Source organism: Vanellus vanellus, assembly GCF_965231255.1.
Source record: "Vanellus vanellus genome assembly, chromosome: 3".
Taxonomy (NCBI): Eukaryota; Metazoa; Chordata; class Aves; order Charadriiformes; family Charadriidae; genus Vanellus; species Vanellus vanellus.
In genome coordinates this window covers 64,596,377-64,616,412 of record NC_138907.1, presented here as the reverse complement: position 1 = coordinate 64,616,412, position 20,036 = coordinate 64,596,377, and the positions used below count along the sequence as shown (strand labels likewise).

General features: G+C 40.8%; 1 protein-coding gene across 1 annotated transcript in view; it reads right to left on the bottom strand.

The window, feature by feature from the left end:
- Positions 1–20,036, bottom strand: part of MAP3K5 (mitogen-activated protein kinase kinase kinase 5) — a gene marked incomplete at its 5' end in the record, with an annotated part of 107,740 nt that overhangs the window by 63,562 nt on the left and 24,142 nt on the right. The window contains 3 exons of the mRNA XM_082481387.1: positions 27–220; positions 9,541–9,564; positions 11,738–11,877. Coding sequence (XP_082337513.1) covers positions 27–220; positions 9,541–9,564; positions 11,738–11,877 — 358 coding nt within the window. The remainder of the gene's footprint in view (positions 1–26; positions 221–9,540; positions 9,565–11,737; positions 11,878–20,036) is intronic.

The following is a 20,036-nucleotide window of genomic DNA, read 5'->3' as shown; positions in this document are numbered from 1 at the left end:
CAGAGGGGTACAAAACGACAACTCACCTTGAACTGGCCTGTGCCACCTTCAAGAGCTGAATAAATCGATCCACCAGAGGTAGGCATATAGGCCCAAGCAGAGACTCAAAACTGGGCTGCATCAGTTCTGTCAGTCCCTTCATAAAACTGCTGTCACAGCAGTACACCTTGTTATGTGGCGTTATCATATAAGGAACAAATATGTAGTTACCGGTGCACATCTGTAGGGGAAACGAGGTGCAATATTTAGGGCAGTTACGGTTTGACAAGCCTAAGCATAAAACAACGGCATATACTACCCGCAGTTTCACCTGTTAAAGTCAAAGGGAGATCTGGTGCTTACTCCAGCAAGACCGAGATTTTACCTACATAAATTCAGTTTTCATCTCAAATATGATATACACCTGAAACGTATTCTTTCAGATTTCTGAACCGCTTCTTGCAAGGTGAGTCTTTTTAGAAGCATCACGTTGACCTTAAAATGCTCATTGGCTCAATAGCGAAACAATTCTGAGGGCACAGCCTAGTCACCCCAAAGTGGCGGGTGGACTCAAGTGAAGGTGACGTACACTCTTTTTAAGGTGACTGATGGTCAGAAGAGAGCAAGCACTCTGCAATTTAGCATTGTTAGACTCACAGATGCTGCAAACAATAATGCAAGCTAGTTGCCTCTCACAACAAGAAAACTGTAGAGAAAACTAATCCTCGTACAAACTGCAAAATGACTCAAATAGTTTAGCATAACAAGGACAAATTAAATTCTCTGCCATATAGCAAATCTACCTGGCCAGCGGGACTTAAAACCATATGTATTTCAGAATAATCACTTATAATGTCTTAGCATTGCCAAATGTATTCATTTCCACAGATCAATGTATGACAGACACTTTGCAAAAAAAAAAAAAAAAAAAAATTATCTTCCAGGAAAGAGGGATGCAAGATGTCTGGTGCTTGTGGTATGTGTGTGAGTACAGATTTATGCACATAGAAAGCTTGATGAATATTTGTGATTCTGAAGGGTCTTAAATGTGAGACAGCACACCATCAAAATCAGGAGGAGTTCTGCCATTTGGCACTCAAAGCTCCGACTCCACTACTGAAGTGGCCAGCAGCTCAGCAAGAAAAGCCCTAAGGAAGCAATTCTTGAGACCCAGCGTTTTGGTACCCCTAAATTACTTCCAAGGCTAATTACTTTCTGATCAGCTGCTTCTGCTCTCCCAGAAGTCAATACAGCAATAAGGACATCACTTCAGAGACTCTTGGTAAGCTGAGCTCCATGCATTAAGAGCAGTGATTGAACAGTTTTCAAGCTGCGTGCTTAAAACATGCATTTTAACACGCATTATTAGATTTTAAAAACACAGAAGGATCAATGTACTTAGTCTGTATAAGTGTATGTGTACAGATACGTCAGTAAACATGTCTGTATACAGATCAGAGATTGACTATGAAGAGTACAGGAATTATTTCTTTTTAATTACACCTTTTATGCTATGAAATTATAAGACCTCACTATAAAAGCAATCCCATCCCCGCTTCTGAGGGATATAGACAAAGTCTGTAAAATTTGAAAGTAATTGATGCAGGCATTTTTATGAAGTCCATTGAACTCAACTAAGCCAGAACTGGGTCGGTGATTATTGCATACACAGACTTGCACAAGGATGAATTTAGTCTTCCTCCCCCAATAACTGCAAGCTATTACAGCCAAATAGCTAGGACACATTTTTCTGTGCATGAGCGTACCAATTCCAAAGGAACCTTGAGAACTGGGAAGTGTACGACAATATTTTTAGCAAGCAATTAAGGAGTGTTGCTAGAACCCAAACTGCTTGTCTTTATGATGGAGAACTGAATGGACACCTCTGCTCAAGAATATGCTAGCAGGTAAGGTGATCTCACACACTTTCATGAGTGAACGGATGAACCTTTGACCCCACTAAAACCTAAGAGGCCCCACATTAAGAAGCAGAGAGGAAATTATGAATTTGCGGGAACTGGTTTCAGCAATTACAGGACAAGGGTGGGCAGTGACTGGCACAGGAGCCACTATTAAGCAAAGGCAGACTATTTGCCAACTTTCCTTTTTTAAATAAATGAGAAAAAATTTGGGAAGGCAGAGCCAAGAGAAAGAGTGAAGTAGCTACAGATATCCTGGAGCAAGCTTTTTACTTCCTAATGTTTATTCAGTACCTTAAAAATAAATTCAAGACTGCTTGCAGGAAGGCCTTCTCAGACCTCTGGCACACTGTTTCCAAAGCTCAGGTCTTAATTAAAACTCAGCCCTGAAAAGGGACGTGTCCAGCTTTTCAAATCCACAGAACCCAAAGTTTATTCTGGCATAATGGTCAGGCCACCTACAGAGACAATACTGGCGTTTTCATAAATAATCCTACAAGCAGAAAAACTACTCTTCCTGCAGAGGCCAAGTGCCTGAATCCATTACTGAGCAAGACCTCTTATAAACTGATCCCAAGTGCATCTTCTGTAGGAAGTAGGTACCAATTTCAGTGGAACAAGAAAGCCACCAAAAATTAGTTTACATGCATTTTCCCCATTACCTGAGGGGGGGGGGGGGGGGGGGGGGGGGGGGAGGGGGAGGGGAAAGCTGGTTATATTATAGAGCCTGCTACAGAAGACATGCAGACCCAGTAATCTTTGGAAGCGGCAGACAAGGAAGAACTTAACAGTAAAAGACAGGAGAAACCACTACGTGGAAAGAAAACAAAATCAATTTACAGTTGTTCAGAAGGGACCCCAGGGTTCTCAGGGAATTGTCTCAAGGTAGAATCTCATTTTGATCCTCAGTGGCAAGTAGTGTGGGCACATAGTGGCCTTTCCCTCAGCCAGGGCTTTAATTTGATTGTTAACTTAAGATAGACAGTTATGTTTTGTGGGGAGCTCTGTCTCTGAAGCCTCTTAAATTTGGCTGAAATTCACCAAACAGGCAGATACAGAAAGAGGGTGGAGGATGAGAAAACAGTACAAGCTTTTAAGTTTCATTTCCTTAGAAAACAGACTTTTACAAAAATAGAAAAAACCCACATGCAGTAAAGTTAAGAAATATTGACCTCAGTTTCACCTTCCTAGCTAAGGAGTACATTAGATTTTTAATAGCTGAACCTGACAAAGACAAACATGCAGAAACCCTGGTGACAAAAGAGAAAAAAAAGTAATCTGAAGTTATATATTGTTTACTAAAGGTGGTGGTGGAAGAAAGGTAACAGTGATGGCAAGACTGCTCTTGTATAATGAAGTCTATGGTCCTCACTATGGAGAAACATATTTCATTATCATCACAAATTCTAACTACAAAGAGCCCAACCCTGACTGCATTTGGGCAACGACTGGGATGGGAGCCCAAGAGGACAAGGCTGTGGAGGCAGCAGCTGAGGAGTTGCTCCAGCGTCAGACAGTTCTAAACTCTCTTCCCCAAAGCAGAATGCATGAGTGGCTTCTTTCCTCATTCCCAGGCTATGCAACCTCCATCTCAGCTCTTTTACTTCCTTTCTCACCTTTCTTCGTCAAAACGTAAGCTACACTAACTTAAGTCAGAAAGGATCAGGTGGTCTTTCTGACACACACTTCTGATCTGCTCACACGTTGCTTTACCTTTTGACTTAGGGCACGTTATTCCACTTGGAAGTTTAAATATAATCAATTCATCCTATTAAAATCTGCCCCATAACACTCCATCCCAACTCTGATCTCACAAACTCTGATATTTTTCCTGATGCTAATTAACTTCGCTCTATATTCCAAGTTTGCTGAGGACAAAATTGTTGTTTTCCTTTGATCCATTCCTCTGACTCACCGTACCACATACAATGAAAGTAACAGAATTAAGCCATTCAAGAAAAATGGGCAATTTTTGAAGGAGTAACACCTTAAATCCAATTGCAATATTCTCAGTTACACCAACACCTTTTAAAAAACATAAGCAGCATAAAGGGGCTTCAAAAGTGGGTGGAACAGACCACCACCCCCAACAACAGGTACTAGAAGTTTAATTTTCCAACCCTCTTTTTTTTTTTTTTTTTTAATAAATCTCACATTATTTAAGGTTCAAAAGCTCAAATTACACTAATGACAGTTACAAAGTGATTGCAGGTCACCTGAGTTGTAAGCTGAAAGGCATCACTGAAAACATCAGGGGCTTGGGACAGACCATGACTGTGCATACAGATAGTTACTATGGTTCAGCCCGATGCACAAGAACTCAGGACATCAGATAAGGTAAACTTGGCCCGAGGCCTCAGATCAGCTGAACCAGTTATATCTAGGAGATATGAACATACGTATCTCTGAAGGCTTTGGGCCAGCACACTCGGGACCTGGCAACATTAGGCCACCTTCTGAAAGACTATCGGTGTCATAGACCATTTCACCAAATCAGTCACACCAATCAGAAGGCAGAAGTACTGGCTGGAGCCAGCTACGCGTGCATAAACGCTTACCACAAAGTGACAAAATCTGTCATTAGTTTTTGCAAATGTTTTAATTGGTTTGTATTTTTCTAACATCCCCCTCACTTACCGTGCAAAATTAAGCAATTCCAGAGTGTAACTTTAGTTTAAATACAGCTGAATGATTGTCTTAATAGCTCTACCGTTAGAGAATTCACAACTGTGCTGCTCCTAGATAGACCTACTGCTCACCAGAACACTAAGCACTTCTTTCTTGTTTGATATCCTTTCTCAGCTTCTGAAAAGAAATTAATATAGCACCTATTTGTATTAAGAGATAATAAAAACACATAGCATATAGTTATATTTTAATGATCACAGTAAGAATATAGAAAACCCTTCTTTCAATACCCCCCTCTAATACAGAACTGTTACTTGTAAAAGGGGCAGCCTGTGGGGAATTCAATTTGGAGACCATGTCTTTTTAGAAAGAACATCATGCAATAAGATAAACAGTGTTCTCTCCCCAAAAAATACATCCGAAAGTACAGAAGACTTTTCCCTGAAAGTTGCACATATTAAGAAGACATGGTGCTATACAAATGAGCATTTGAGTTCTGCCCAATTAATTCTCAGATCTTGAATTTTACTTCTGAAGGAGGGAGAAAATCTGCAAAATCCCAGGGAGTCAATGATGTGTGGTCCTCTCAGTTCCCTGAGGCTCTTTACTAACATTGCTCTGTTGGAATCATTTAACAGTCAAATACCCACAATCAGAAGAAAGCTGCCTTCAAAGACGAGAAGTATCAAAGAAAAAAATCCCCAAAACAAAACCATGATGTTTTACCCGTGGATGGCAGAATCTAGCAGAATCCCATCTACTTGCCTGAGCTTCAGGTCAGCATCCTCCAACGTAACTTTTATTTTTTTTTTAAATAAATAAAATCAGCTGAGGTAATAAAAGTAGCCAGTGTCTCTAACAGTAGGAACTGTTATTCCTGCTGAATCTCCTCTAATTAAGATCAGCTTTTTTGCATTTCTCCTACTAGTTCCTTTGAGAAATATCTGCTCATTTCAATTCTTCTGATGAGATTTTTCTTAAAGATAATTCTCTGACTGCACATGGTGTTACACGTAGCAGATGGCAAAATCCTGAACCAAGTTATTAAATCAATTCCCTCCATCCCCCAAACACACAGTAAATCAACATGTGCTGATGTTTTAATGAATACAGACTCAGTTTGGGTTTACTTCAAATCCCACTCACACAAATGACAGCCTTGCTATTGATTTGAAGAGGAACACAAGCAAGCCTCACACCTCAAATGAACTGAAGCACAGAGACTGGGTCTACTCTTTTACATACTTCCCATTTTCTTTGGGAATATATTCTTGCTTTATATGCCCAGCAATAACATTCTACTGCAGCCATGCCACATCCTAAACGCTTGTTAAAAATCAGCATGCACTCTACATGGTCCTTTCATCATATTCACATTGGAAAAAAAGAGTTCTGGCTTTTTCCAAGCAGGGTACGTGCCAAACAGATTAGTCAAAGAATTTAAAACATGAAAGAATGAGCAAGAGAGAGTGATGTATCATAAATAACAATAAACACCACAGTTTTCATTATCAAAGAAATATTTACTGAAGGTTACTACACAGCATTCTTACATACTTCGATATCAAAAATCAAACTGCCCCCAGATTATTTGTCAGCTGGGTGGAGTATTAAAAATATTTCCTCTTATTTCCACAGTGAAAGAGACCAATAGCTAAACACATCCTATGGGATCTACAGTCTTCTAGCAGCACCTAAATGGAAGCTCCAAGCTTGCAGACGCCTCTGGCATGCCTCAGCCGGTGTCACTCATTCTCCCGCTCCTGCTGAAGGAGCACGACACCAAACCGTTTCCCAAGCTACACCTTAAACAGGAGGCAGTTTGGAAGGGCTGTGGAAAGGCAGGAAAAATTACAATCTCTGATCCCTCCAAGTGTCAGAAAAGGAAAACACTAATCAGAGTCCTCCGCCATACAACATTAACACTATTGGCTTAATCACTAATGCTGGCGAGTCAGCTGCCGGGCAGAAGGGTTCCCATTGCCTCCTCAGTGCACTTCCCATCAGGCCAGCAGCTGGACCAGGGCCTCACACCCCGAGCAGCTCCTGAGGCTACCTGTCACTCCGACCCAGTGCAAGCAAGCAGCCTGACCTGAAAGGTGAGCACTGTCCCCGGGTGTTACTTAACTGCCATTGGTTGCAAACCGTATGTATGTCATGCACGCACACCAAACTTCCTCAGGTCCAGCAAGAAGTGAAAATTTTAAAAAAAAAAATGTGAATAAATGGCCATTTGGAACCTAACCTGCAGCTTTTCTCCAAAGGTGGTAAAGATTCAAACTAGAGAGAACTAGGATGAAAAAAACTGGTGACCTAAAACCAGCACAGCACAGCACAGCCGTGTACTGTAACCTCTATACCAACATCTCCTTGTTACCGAAACTCTTTACTATTAATTTCTAGAATGCCTCTGCTGCTTGGTTGACCTCAAAAATCAGATAACAGCAAAACCTAAACTTAAGCTTTCAAATATCAAAATAACTGCCTCCTGTTGAAGTATCGCTCCCTGTAAAAAATGTATGGCTTTGGTAGTACTGCAACATTTGGAAAAGCTCCAACTGAATAGCTATAAAACCACATATAGCAGGAAATGAGTCTACGTTATCTTGCACTGCTCTGTCCTGACAGGCTCCAGGCAGCTTATCCTAGCTATGCAACATTGTATTGACTATTATTAGGAAGCACAAAAATCCAGTTACAACAAAGAACGAAACAGTTGGTAATGGATTTTTTTCTTTTTTTTTTTTCCTCCCCACTAGTTTTAGGGATACAAGGTTCAGGAAAAGCAAACACCAGGCATTTCAGTTAGACAGATATATATAGATACACACACATACTTGTTTTGCAGCCTTTTTAATCCCCTGGTGCCCGAGATACCATTGTTCTGTTACGGCTGATGTTTGCGTGCTATTGAAAAACATGTTCTAGAACAGCAGGGCTAAACTCCTGGTTTATTCATATGTGAACTTGATTTTTTTTGTATTTGAAACCTGACATGATCATTCATATGACTATTTTTGGTAAGGGTGGGCACCACAGTCACAGTTCTCAACAGCACCTTTGCCATACCGATTTCTCCAAGAGTCTTATGATTTCTGAAGAAACGTGATTTTCATCAAGCAGAAATTATATTCAATAGTTAGGCATGCACTAACGCTGTGAAAAGTCTACTTCCAGGTAATTTGGCTGACATCATGCCAAAAAATGAGGAAAAAGAAGAAGAAAATAAATCAGTTACAGAGTTGCTAAACCAGTTTTACTGACTTCCCAGTTCTAATCTCTGGGAAAATACTTCCTCCCAGAAAAGATGTTATGTGGGTGTGCTTGAAAACATCTGAGACTCTCAAGGAACACATTCTTTTTGTGGCACACATTGAAACATTTCTAGAAGTGCTAAATGACAGTTTCACAGCCACCTATCCAAATTTAAACGGAAAACAGAACAACCCTTTCTCAAACAGATGAAGGCCAAGTTATCATACCTCTCCTTGAGCTTCAGGGACTGTCATTTGAAAATAGGACAAGACAACAACTTTTCCCCTTTATTCTACTGTACCAGTCATCTCCTGCTGGTTTCCTGCTAACAGAGCTATTCCCTCTGTCCTCCCAGGGACATTACATTAGTCACACATAGTTTTTCCCTAGACCCTGGGCCACCTGAACAAAAATACAGGATGCAATACATTCATTTACAAGAAAGGACTTACTGTTCTCTTCCCTTTTGTGTAAAGGCCTAACTGATTATTTACCCCACTTTCATTAGAGAAAGGCAAGAGATTTTTAGTCTAGCATGTCATTCACAGCATTTTGTGAGTCTCTGAAAAGCAATTTTTGGTTAAGAGTTATACAGAAACTCTATAGGAACCATCCTTGCTTTGCAACCTGAATGCCGCTTTAGGGCCAAAGCTTACACTGGTTTTGAAGCCATCTTTAGAAACTCTACCAGCTATAGTAGATAACTGCATCCTTTTCAAAGAACCATGCTTCATACTGGCTGAAGTCAGTACTTAGTCCATGAATTGCACTGTTAAATAAAAAAGTAAAACCAGGAATACTGCAGTTTTTATGGCAGTTTTAACACTGTGGGAAATAAAACCTGACCGATTTCGAGAATTAAACACTTCATATGCCCCTTAGAAAAGTTTATTCAAATATATGGAATCGTACAGCATCCACATACACAGCACCTCAGGATACCTACACACCACTGACTAACTGCTATAAAATTATATCTTAGCATATGTGGCTACCGGTAAGTCCCAAAATTGAAGCCAAGAACAACTCAACATGCCAGATATATATTCTGAAATGACTGGCCCTGCTGCTCCAGAAGAAACCACATTGAGAAAGCAGTGTTCTCAGTCACAGGCCTCGGCCTCCCTTGAACTTTGGGGTGAAAAAGGGAAGGGGGATTTGCAAGGCCAACCGCAGAAACCAGAGGGACGCCAAGGTGCAGAAACCTACAGTTTAATGACTGGCAGCCACAGAGAGACTCCGGGGATCTGCACTGCACCAGGACTAACAGGCTCCAAGACTCAACTTCCAGAAATAAATACACACACACTCACACACTCTCTCTCTCTCTTTATAAATATATATATATTTTCATAGCTGTAGCCATGGGTTTCTAAAATGAGCATCAGTTTCCAAATAACTCTCTTTCAATAGAGTATTTTTTGAAAATACTAAAGAACACTGTACAGAAAAAGGCAACAGAAAAAAATCCAAAATGACAGATGTAAATATTGTGTGAAAAAATATGACAGACAAGTAAAGGCAGCGAGGAAAATACCACTGATAGATGGAGGCAAGGTAAGAAGTGAGCCTGGTACCTAGCAACAAAGTGATATACACAGATTTGCTGCTAGGATTTCCAGAATTCTGCATCTAACTCTGTAAAATACAGTAGGAGAGTGTTAAATGATTCAAGTAGAAAACATAAGATAAACAGCATTAAATGGAACAGGAGTTTGGAATGCCTGGAATTCAACCGGCACCCAGAAATCATACTTACATTATTCTTCTGGCAAATAATTTCCTGGAATAAAAAAGAAAAAAAATAACGTTGATAGCACTGAACAACTACTAGGAAAGATCTGATTGGTGTGACTTGCTAATATTAACATTTACAGACACATAACAGGAAAAGGCTGGATGGTAGACGTTTTCTATGCCTGTAAAATCAATGTAAATCAAATATTGTCTCAGGAGAGACAAAATGGCTATCGAACCAAGTAGATACATACATCATATATACACAGGAGCATATGTACTGTGTGCATCTGTATATACATATCTACTGCTACACATATCTACATAACGTCTACTCAACTCCCTCGGCATGGGCAGGGACATCTTTCACTAGATCAGGTTGCTCAAAGCCCCATCCAGCCTGACCTGGATGTTCCTCTAGAGGAACATTCCACCAGCAAAAGTTTACCTACATTGCTTTGTATCCCAGTTAAATCATGTGCTGCAGTTCTGTATCTCCTACATTTTCATGATAATTTTCAGTTTTTTAACTCACCGCCTTCTATACAAGATTAAAACCGCTCACACACTCCTGGATTGCTTCTACTCTATCTGATGGCTGTAACAAATACAGGAACAAATATTGCCTCAGAAGATGCCCAGGCAGGCCCATAACTGCTTTTTTCAGGCAGTTACTAAATACTACAGAAAGGGTCTTGCTCTCTGATGACTTTCCTGCAAACAGTCAAAAGTAGAAACATGGGCACAGCCTGAAGCTAAAAGAAAGCAAAGAGGGTCTTTCGGTGGGCACTCTACCGGTGGCAACTGGGACATTCAAGTCTCCCCACACAGAACTGGGCTTCTACTGATGTCAGTGAGAACCCTGCACATGACCCATTTGCAAAGTCCAGCTCCTAAACTAGTAAAAAGTTCTCCTAAGTGCCCAGGGGAGCCTGGTGCCTCACTCCAAGTGGGTTTCAGTAGGAGTTGGGCATTTGGCTCCTTACTCAGTACAGCGAAATTCTGCTCTGCTTATACTGTAGATCATTGTACTTGCATAATTTAATTCAATCCACAGATAGGTCTTTTGTCATTAGCAGCTTTAGTTTTAGGGCTTTTATCTGTATACTCTTTGTTTTGCAAAAAGAAAGGAAATAATCGGATTGCAACCAGTCCAGTTGGCCAAGAAAATCTGGAGGGAAGAGCAGGGGGAAGAAACAGAGTTACCCAAGGTATGTTCCTCCCAAGAGAGGGCCGAGCTGCAAATAACTGGACAGAATCAAGAACAAACATCCTGCACTAGCCAGAAGCAGTGGAAGCAAACCCTTCATGAGAGGCGGCGGTGCCCAGCTTGCAGCCTGACTCACCAAGCTGCTTACTAAAATGCTTCTTTTCCGCGATGCCTGGAATGGAAGTGCAATAGCGTAAACCACTTCCTGATCAGAGCCAAAGCATCTGAGGGAAGGGAAGCAACTGAAAACACTGCCATCCAAGTTCTCTGCCCTCCCCCATCCCCACTGAAGTTACTAAACCTTTAGTGGAGTTAGCAGGAGGAAGCCAGTGTCAACTCCTTGGCTGACACAACTCACAGCCCCATACCTTATCTTAAACCACCATCTTGCCTTAAACCAAACTACCATACTGCAAACTGTGGCCCTGAGAACCAGGCACAAGTTTTGTTTTTACTAACTCTGCCACGCTGCTGGTAATCTCCAGCACAGCAATCCTGCAGGTACCTGATGTGAACAGCTGTAGCTCAGCAAGACGTACCAGAGGCCATCTGGGGCCCCATCAGGTTTGGCCAGAAAACTGCTAACTTTGCACAGGAGCTAAAACCTCAGAATTATTTTGCACAACCCCCCTACACGCTAGCGTTCTCCACCGATTGTTATTACTGTAACATTTCACCCCAAACGCCAGTAATTCCCTTGAATGACAAAACCACGTATTTCACTTCTCATCTGAAATTTGTCAAACTTCTGTAAAGAGCCAATTTAACACCTAGGTATTCAACTGACCACGATAAAGTCATCTAAATCTTTCTCTTGGGAAAACCAAACCGAGTCTTTCAGCATGTCACTGTGGCCATGTTTTTCAGTCCTCAGAATATTTTTTATATTCTTTTGTGAACCGCAAGCGGCATCTGCATTCCCTACGGAAACAGACAACCAACCCATTTCAGGAGTTGGACCCAACTGCGACTGCCCCCCAACACACCCCGTTTTTCCATCCAAAGCTACCTTCAGCGACTGCAGAGACTCCGCGTTTGTATCACAGTAGAGGATAATGTTGTTCGCCATGCTGAAGCTCTCCCTGACTCCCAGGTGGTAGAACAGAGAAGGCTGACGGAAGGCGTCACTCATCTCTACGACAGCAATATCTGCAGAAAGAAATGAAAAATTGTCAATGCCACACACTTCTGACAGCCAAATACTTCCACGCCATGTCTCTTCACACAATTTGCTTTGATAAGAAGACCCGATTTTAAGTAGGAAATAAGAGACCTAGAGGGATTTCCCCATTTTAGCTGTTATATCTGAATTTTGAATATAGCCTGCAGGATGTGGTTTCATTTTTTCTCTTTCTTCCTTCCTCCCCCTTTTTTTTCTTTAAATGAGATCTTCATTTCCTCAGGTAAAAAGGGGTAAAACATCACTAATCAAGAAAAGGCAAAAGTTAATTTGGTGCCTTGGAGAATAAAATCTGTTTGGTTAATTGATGACCTTATGAAAAAAAGAAAAAAAAAACCAAACGAAAAAATGAATCACATTTGAGGTGGATTTTCACCCTCTGCGCAAATTGCAACAAAAATGCATCCAATATACGGACATCACCGTAGAACTTACTACACAGATTCTGTACTAGAACTTTGGAAGAAAATAACTGTAAGTTGAAAGAAAGGCAAGAGTAAAGTTCCAGTGTAAACTACCATTCAGATCTATTTTGATTCATATGGAAAGACTAGAGAGAAAAGCACAAGGTAGAGCAGAAGAGAAGGAAAGGAGTCAATATGTAAAGCCATAGAAATCCCCATATAAGAACCTTCCTGTGCAGAAAATTCTGTTTATAATAAATTTTACCTGCATGAATAAATTTAAGCACACGCACAAATGTCAACAGAACAAGGAACGCAGTCCATAATTCCTCCTATAATGTGTTTCACTTGCCAAGATTCACACCAACGTAAAAGTAAAACAAGAGGCAGTTACAAGTGTCAGCAGAAATAGTTAAGGCTTCTGTTACAGAAGGCTTGTGGGATCAAGAGAGCAAAACAAGAAAAATTACTCCTCTCCACCTCTCCTGCAAACACCCTTCTGTCTCTTCACTCAATTCAGTTTTCTTTCGGGATGGGGGGGGTGGGAATTCAGAGAAATGCAGTTCTGTGAAGAGTACAACAAAAAAAGCAGCCTGGTTTCCAGTGTCTCTCCTTGCTTTCCCCTTCCTGCGGGTGCATTTATGACAGAAAAGACAGATAGCAAGACAAGTTCTGTATGCAAAAAGCTCCTGTACCCTCAAGTTTCTCTACTCTAATAGATCTAACGAGAGATTCTACCTCTAACCACAACTTTTCACCTTGCCTGTTTACTTAGATCATTAAAACTGTAATGAAGATATTCAACAAAAGATAAGCCTTGTGGCCATGCTCTCAACTGGGAAGGTAGTAAGGGTGTCTCTCCAACGTGTTGAAAAGTAACATCTTTGAGACATCTGCCCTTCAGTCATACTTTACTGTAACTGGCCTACAGGCTTAGAAATTATTAAAAAGCTGAAGAAATGATAGGTTCACACGGGGGATGAACAGGCAACATTTGCCTATACAACCTGAGGCTCTTCAAGAAACAAGATTAAAAGAGATGAGACTAACACGGTACAAAAAAAAAAGGAAACGTTTTTCCCCTCAAAAATCTAATATTAATGTTTTCTAAAAGTTTCATAATTTATATTCTAAGAATTTCCCTCTGTCCAATTTCACATATATATTTGCAGCGTGTATTCCATCAAATACAGTTTACTGGAGTAAAAAAATGTCCATTAATGGAAATAATGGCTGATGTCCATTAATTTTAGGAAACTGAGACATCACAAAAGCCAAACAAGAATTACAATATTGCTACTATATTTTGTTTGGGTAACATTAGGGCTCGTTTGTTTATTTTCTTTAGGAAGTTGCTGTAATACAAGCTCTAATTTTAACTACTCTTATTCATATAAAAGTCTAATCTTGAGCAACTGGAAGTTTATAGTACATTTCTATTACACTGAGCAGGAGGAAAATTTGCGCAATTTGCTATGACTTAATTCTCAAATTTTGCAAGATAATGTGCTTGCGCTAGACTTGCAAAATTAAAAGAGAAATATTGCTTAAAAAAGAAAAATAAAGTGATAGAGCCCAATCAAAGTTAGGATACAGGAAATGCTTAAGAAATCTTGTTAAAATGACAAGTTCCTGGGACCATGAAGAAAGAAAGAATAACTCTTAAAAAAATTAAATTATGTATATGTGTGTGTACATATAATATGTGTAAATATATATTACTGTCAAGATCACCTGGCCAAATCATACAATGGTTAGAGTTGGAAGGGACCTTAAAGATCGAGTTCCAACCCCCCTGCCATGGGCAGGGACACCTCCCACTAGACCAGGTTGCTCAAAGCCCCATCCAGCCTGGCCATCCAACATTTCCAGGGATGGGGCATCCACAACTTCCCTGGGATTGCGTTAAATCCTTTTTACACAATTAACTCAGGGCCACGCTGTAAGAAGTGTTCTTGGGTCCTGTCTTATCCCTATCACAGCAACACACACACACAAAAATAAATAAATAAATCAATCAAACAAAAGCCTTGAGTTACTTAAACAGGAGGGAAGGACCACAAGAATAAGGAAACATTCATAAGAAAGGTTACACTAAGAAATTGGTATAAACTCTGTTGTATTACTTGTATTTCTTATGTAACTAAAAAGGATCTCTTTCCGTTATGTGTTAAGACTTCTGTTAAATCCAGGTCTTCTGGATAACCTCATTTGATACAGCAGTATCTTCCTTAAAATAGGTCCAATTTCTGAAGTTTGCCTTCTCACTTTAAGCAGTTACGTATTTTAAGCTGAAGTTGTCCACTCATAACAGATCAAATTTCTAAAGTCCAAATTAGCCCTCAGGGCTGGTATCACAGTTTCCAAGGGGAACAGCTCAATTCTTACCTGCTATTCCAAAAAGTCACAAAAAGCATGTGTACTTTTGGGACCAGGTGACTATCCAATAAAAAAACCCCTGTACCTCCTCTGACAGAGCCGTTTCTCACTATCTTCTTTCACAACATCAGGAAAGAAACTCCTCTGACCAAAGGAGGGATCAGTGTATGGAGCGCTGGTCAGAACTTCAGAAGTCAAATACAGAGCAGCAAATGGAAGCTCATAAAAAAAAAAGGGGTAGTGGTAACGATTCCTATAAAGCACCTGAAATGTACAGTCAAGTGCACCATAAAGCAGCTAAATACTACATTCAGTTACATAAAACATGATTAGAAGTTTAGCAAAGCTGAGCAGGGCTCATGGTTTTCAATACAAATCTCAGTCAAGTAAACATACATCAAAAAACTCACTACTTCGCAAGGGCTAGGACTTAGCTAAGCCCAAAAGAATTGTTTGGTCATCAAAACAAACTGAATCCCGTTTATCAGGCTCTCACTCTCATATTCCCTAGATGAAATTAATCTAACAGCCTGATGCAATGAAAGATACGTTCTCCATCCACTGGAAAATACAATTTCACAAGTGGCAAAATGGTATTTCAATAAAGGTGGAAGAATTATCTCTACAGTTACACTGGAATAAACCCTACTTGTCCAAGTATTCGCAGTTTCAGTTTCAAGGAAAGTAAAATAATTGACCAAGCACAGGAATCGGAGTAGAGCCCTCTCAACACCTAAGCCTCAGGATGAAGCACTCTGAAGACCAGGGACCAACAATTCACTCCAAATGCTCTTGCACGTCTTCTTTGTTGCAGCAAAGAAAGTGTGTTGGGGCTCCAGCAGACTAACGAGCAGGCTGGGTGTGGAAGCACACTGCGCCAAACAGGAGCAAGAGCCAGGGAAGTGAAGAACTGCGATTCTTGCAACCCCGCAGGCTGCGGGAAAGAATACAGTTTGTCCCTTAGTTTGGTCTTGAGCACAAGATTAAATGTCACTTTCTCTAGCTAGTGAAAGTGGACCTGGTTACAGATCACTGATACTGTTTAAAGAAAACAGGGATAGTATGGTCTTCGCCTTTGCTAGTCATCTTTGACATTAGGGCTAAAAAGTCTCTAATAAATGCAGTAGATTACCGTGTCTTGCTAGTTTATGAACACTAAAGTAAGTGTAGCCATAGCCTTCTCTCCCATCTCCTTAAACAACACAGATGTGACTCATAAGCCTGAGACTAAAGCTTAGCTCTGGCCTAGGAAGCAGAAGCAGCGTAAATGCAGCAGCAGGCAGTTCAGTAATCTCTTGGTGTCCACTTCCTAAACCACCCTGAGCTCTACCTGCCTGCTGACAGCAACCAAGCCACCTGTAACGAAGCTGCCTACCTACACATTAGCTGGGTAACCACACACTGAGCTGCAGACGTAGCAACAACCACAGAGAAGTCGCACTCTATGCTATTAGGCTAACTACCATCTCCATCAAGAAGAGCTCAAAACGCACCATCACGCATTCAAGAGAACAAAATACCACTACACTGGGAACTGGCTTCTTATTACCCTGGGAAGCCAGATTCATGTGATGGAACTGGAAGCAGTCCACTTGACACTACATGCTGAGAAGCAGTGGAAGCTCAAGGACACATCTCTCTGTGAAGCCTGGCATGTATTACAACTGTGTTACCAACAATTCTTATCTGCAGTGTAAATCCACTTAGCTCTTTCCAAGCTATGTGGGCAAAGACTGAGAACTTCACATAGAAATTCTCTACTAATTAACCTTTCTTAAGAAATGGTAAAACCTTAAGATATATACACGATAACATGGTCAAGAAGGGTAGGTGTCCATTGGTAAATATAAAGCCCTTTGCTCTTGGCTGTTACCAATGCCTTTAGTCACCAAGAAAGCAATAAATGAAACGCAGTGGACAAAGTTCATCTCCCACTCATTGTTTAAAATATAGCAGGGCAAAGAAGAATGTTTAAACAAACGCTCTGAGATATCATACACGCACACCCTACTTTTTTATACTACCTGCTTACTACAGTGCTGCCAGGAAAAATAATGAATACAAACAGAACAGCTATAAAACTAATGAATGTTTATGTTTGCTATTATCTTCTGATTAATTGGTATTAAACATATGGCCATTGCCTTACATTCATTGTCGTACAATTAATCAGTGCAAAAGGAAAGCTGGTAACAGCAACTTCTGAGACAGACCAATCTTTAGGGTTCTTTTCCACCTGGGGGTTAAGAGGCACAGTAAGAAACTCTTTTGACAGACATATAGGAAGAAAAGGGCTTGTGACAAAATTTATTTCAGTGCAAGTCTGAACACTAAGCACTTTTCACACTGCAGTAGCAGCTCTCTATTCAGCATTATAACGATGGTTTCAACAAGCCACGATGACGGGGTAAGCTTTCAGAAACAAGTAAACAACATCAGCTTCCACATGGTTCTCTATGCTCGGCACAGGTATCTTCCTCTGTACCTAGAGACTGCCTGCACGAGGTAGGAAACCTGCTTTGGAAGTCCCAGCAACACATCAGTACAGTTTGGTATTTCTGGTTCAACCGTGCAAACCACGGCGTCACTGACTTGTCAGCACCACTGGAATCAGACATTTCCCGTCAAGAGCGTCTCATGTGTCTCCAAGACCGGAAACAATTGATGGGAGCCACTGGGGTGAGAACACCTAAATACAGAGGAATGGCTGACCTCCCAGGAAACCCGTCCAGCCGAGCCAGTCTGTTGGGAGAGGCTCGCCAGGAAAAGAACGTTAGATATGGGGAAGGAAAAGCAGGTAATGACCGTGCAGGCAAGTTAAATATGCCACATACTAGAGGAAAAGCACGGTGTTTGTAGAAGTTCCAACTGATGTACAAAGTATGCTCAAGGCCACTAACACAGAGACGTGTGACAGACACGTGCCAGTTCTTATCTAGCATAAAGCACTATGGTTCAGTATTCTTATAGTAATCCTGGCTCAAGCAATCTCACTTTTCTGAAATAGAAGCAGAGATCCTGCATCACTGATGTACAAACCAGAGCCAGTCCTGCATCTACTCAAAGGGAAATTTCTGAGCACACATTCCCAGCAGATGCAACACAAGCCCAGCAGACTGGTGGGTGTCCCTTTCTGGATGCCGCGTAGCACAAAGTAGAGACAGAAATAATAAGTGCACCTAATACTTACCCAAAAAGCAACCAGTTACCTTTAAATACAACAGTACCACGTTGCCCTCATGCTCCCCACTCCCTGAACAGCTAAACTGAGTTGAACTTCTCTTGAATTTCAAAGTGAACTTCTACACCTAGGCCCACAAGCAAAAGGTACGATTTCACTTCAGATAAACTCTTTGAACAGCTAGCTGCTACTGTTAGGGGTGGCCCTGACCCTCCCCTCCATGTTTGTATCGGATCTAGCGTGGTTAATACCCAATGAGACAACTGAGTAAGTCTATCTGTTGGCTTGGAAGGATGGAGTGAGTGCGCAGGATCAGTTGTCTCCTGGATCAGTTAGATTATCTCATTTTCCACCCACACAATCACTAGGTCCTATACAAAGAAGGCACCAGACATCACAACATCTGCAGGGATGCAACAGAACACCTCCCTAATTCTGCTTAAGATTGAGAGTCACGTGTTGTTCCAGAGGGTAAGGAAATTTTATCCTCCATACAGACACAGATGAAACAGCCACTTGTTCAGGAACCCCAGATATAACATCATCACAGACGGAAGAGTTCCTTGAGGCTCGATACAGAAAACGAATAAACCAAAACTCACACACATACCCTAATCCACCTCATAACAGATACAAATTAAGTATCTATACCCATACTGACAGACTGTATGTGACTCAATTTAGATCTCTGGGAATCCGCTCAATAACAAAAATAAATTAGCCAATCACTTAAAAAGCAACCTTTCCTCTTTTTAAATCATCGACAGTTGCTGATTTCTTGACAGATAAGGTAAGAAACAAGAACTACTTAAGCAAAAGGATGAGTGTGGCCCAAGAGCAAATATAAGCCACCCCTGTATAAATTTAAACTAGAAATCACAAGAAAGTTCATAACACACAAATCAAGATGTTCTGGAGCACCTCCCCAAATATTTAACTGACCGGTGGTGTCTGCTCTGCTGTCACACAGGAGCACTGCAAAACTCGCACTCTCTCCACAATACATCGAGCTGCTTCTTAGAAAAACCTGTGCAAATTGCTTCCTGCCAACTTTTGTAGCTAATTGGGTCGGACTATTCTCATAAAACCAAGCGCACGACTTCACCGAGCAGAACCATCCAGACAAGGAGCAGAGAAAAAACAACTGATTGTTTTTTTTCTTTTTTACAACAACAGTATTCTAGACTGAGAGACTCCACGTGAAACCCTGGCCTTGCTGACTGCGCTACGTTTCAAGGATGTGAAGGGAAAAGAACCTCTTGCTTCTGTAATCCAAGGCTGACGGGACCAAAGCAGAGGGTACTTACCAGAATAAAACAGCAGTAGCTGGCAACTAACTGGTAACACAAAGTTCACACAGATGTAAGAAAAGAAATGAGAGACGGGGGAAAAAAAATGTAGATGACAAACATAAGAGGGGAGTGGGTAGGAATTAACACGGCAAACTACATGGCAAAATCTAAAGGACTATACCAATGATATGAAGACAACTGGAACAATATAGAAAGGCTTTCTGCTGGAGAGAAAAAGAAAAAAGATGAACCCTTGAGATTCTAAAAATCCATTCTCTCTTGGCCCAAGAAAAAGGACTGATGTTATCACATGATTCCAACCCCCAACAATTGAAAAAAAAAAAAAAAAAAAAAAAAAACAACAAAACACCCACTTTCAGCTTGATGCATGTAGGAGGAACTCAGGATTAGGCAGGAATAAAAGATGACAAGCAAACAAAGAGCCATTTATTTAAAAATAACCTCAATACGTTCAGGCTCACTGAGTCTGTATCAATCCCAGTGAAGCAGGCTCCCTAGTGCCAAGAACACCAAATACTAAATATTATCTCAACTCCAAACTTTGCATCAGAAAAAAAAAACTCAGAGCTCAAAAGAGCTAATTAATGAGGTTCAGCTGAAGGCTTAAGCACATTGCAGGGATAGTAAGTGTTAGGACCTGTACCAAACCTTAATGTATGTTTAAACAATTTACAAACACAACAGGAGAAAAAGTTATGGAAAACAAGGCAAGCTCTAGCAACTCAGTACTTCTACATGTAGAAGCTTTGTCCAGAGGATCTACATCACTGCAAATTTTTTTTTCAATGAAGACCAATCATAGAATGGTTTGGGTTGGAAGTGATCTGTAAAGGTCCCATCTAGTCCACCCC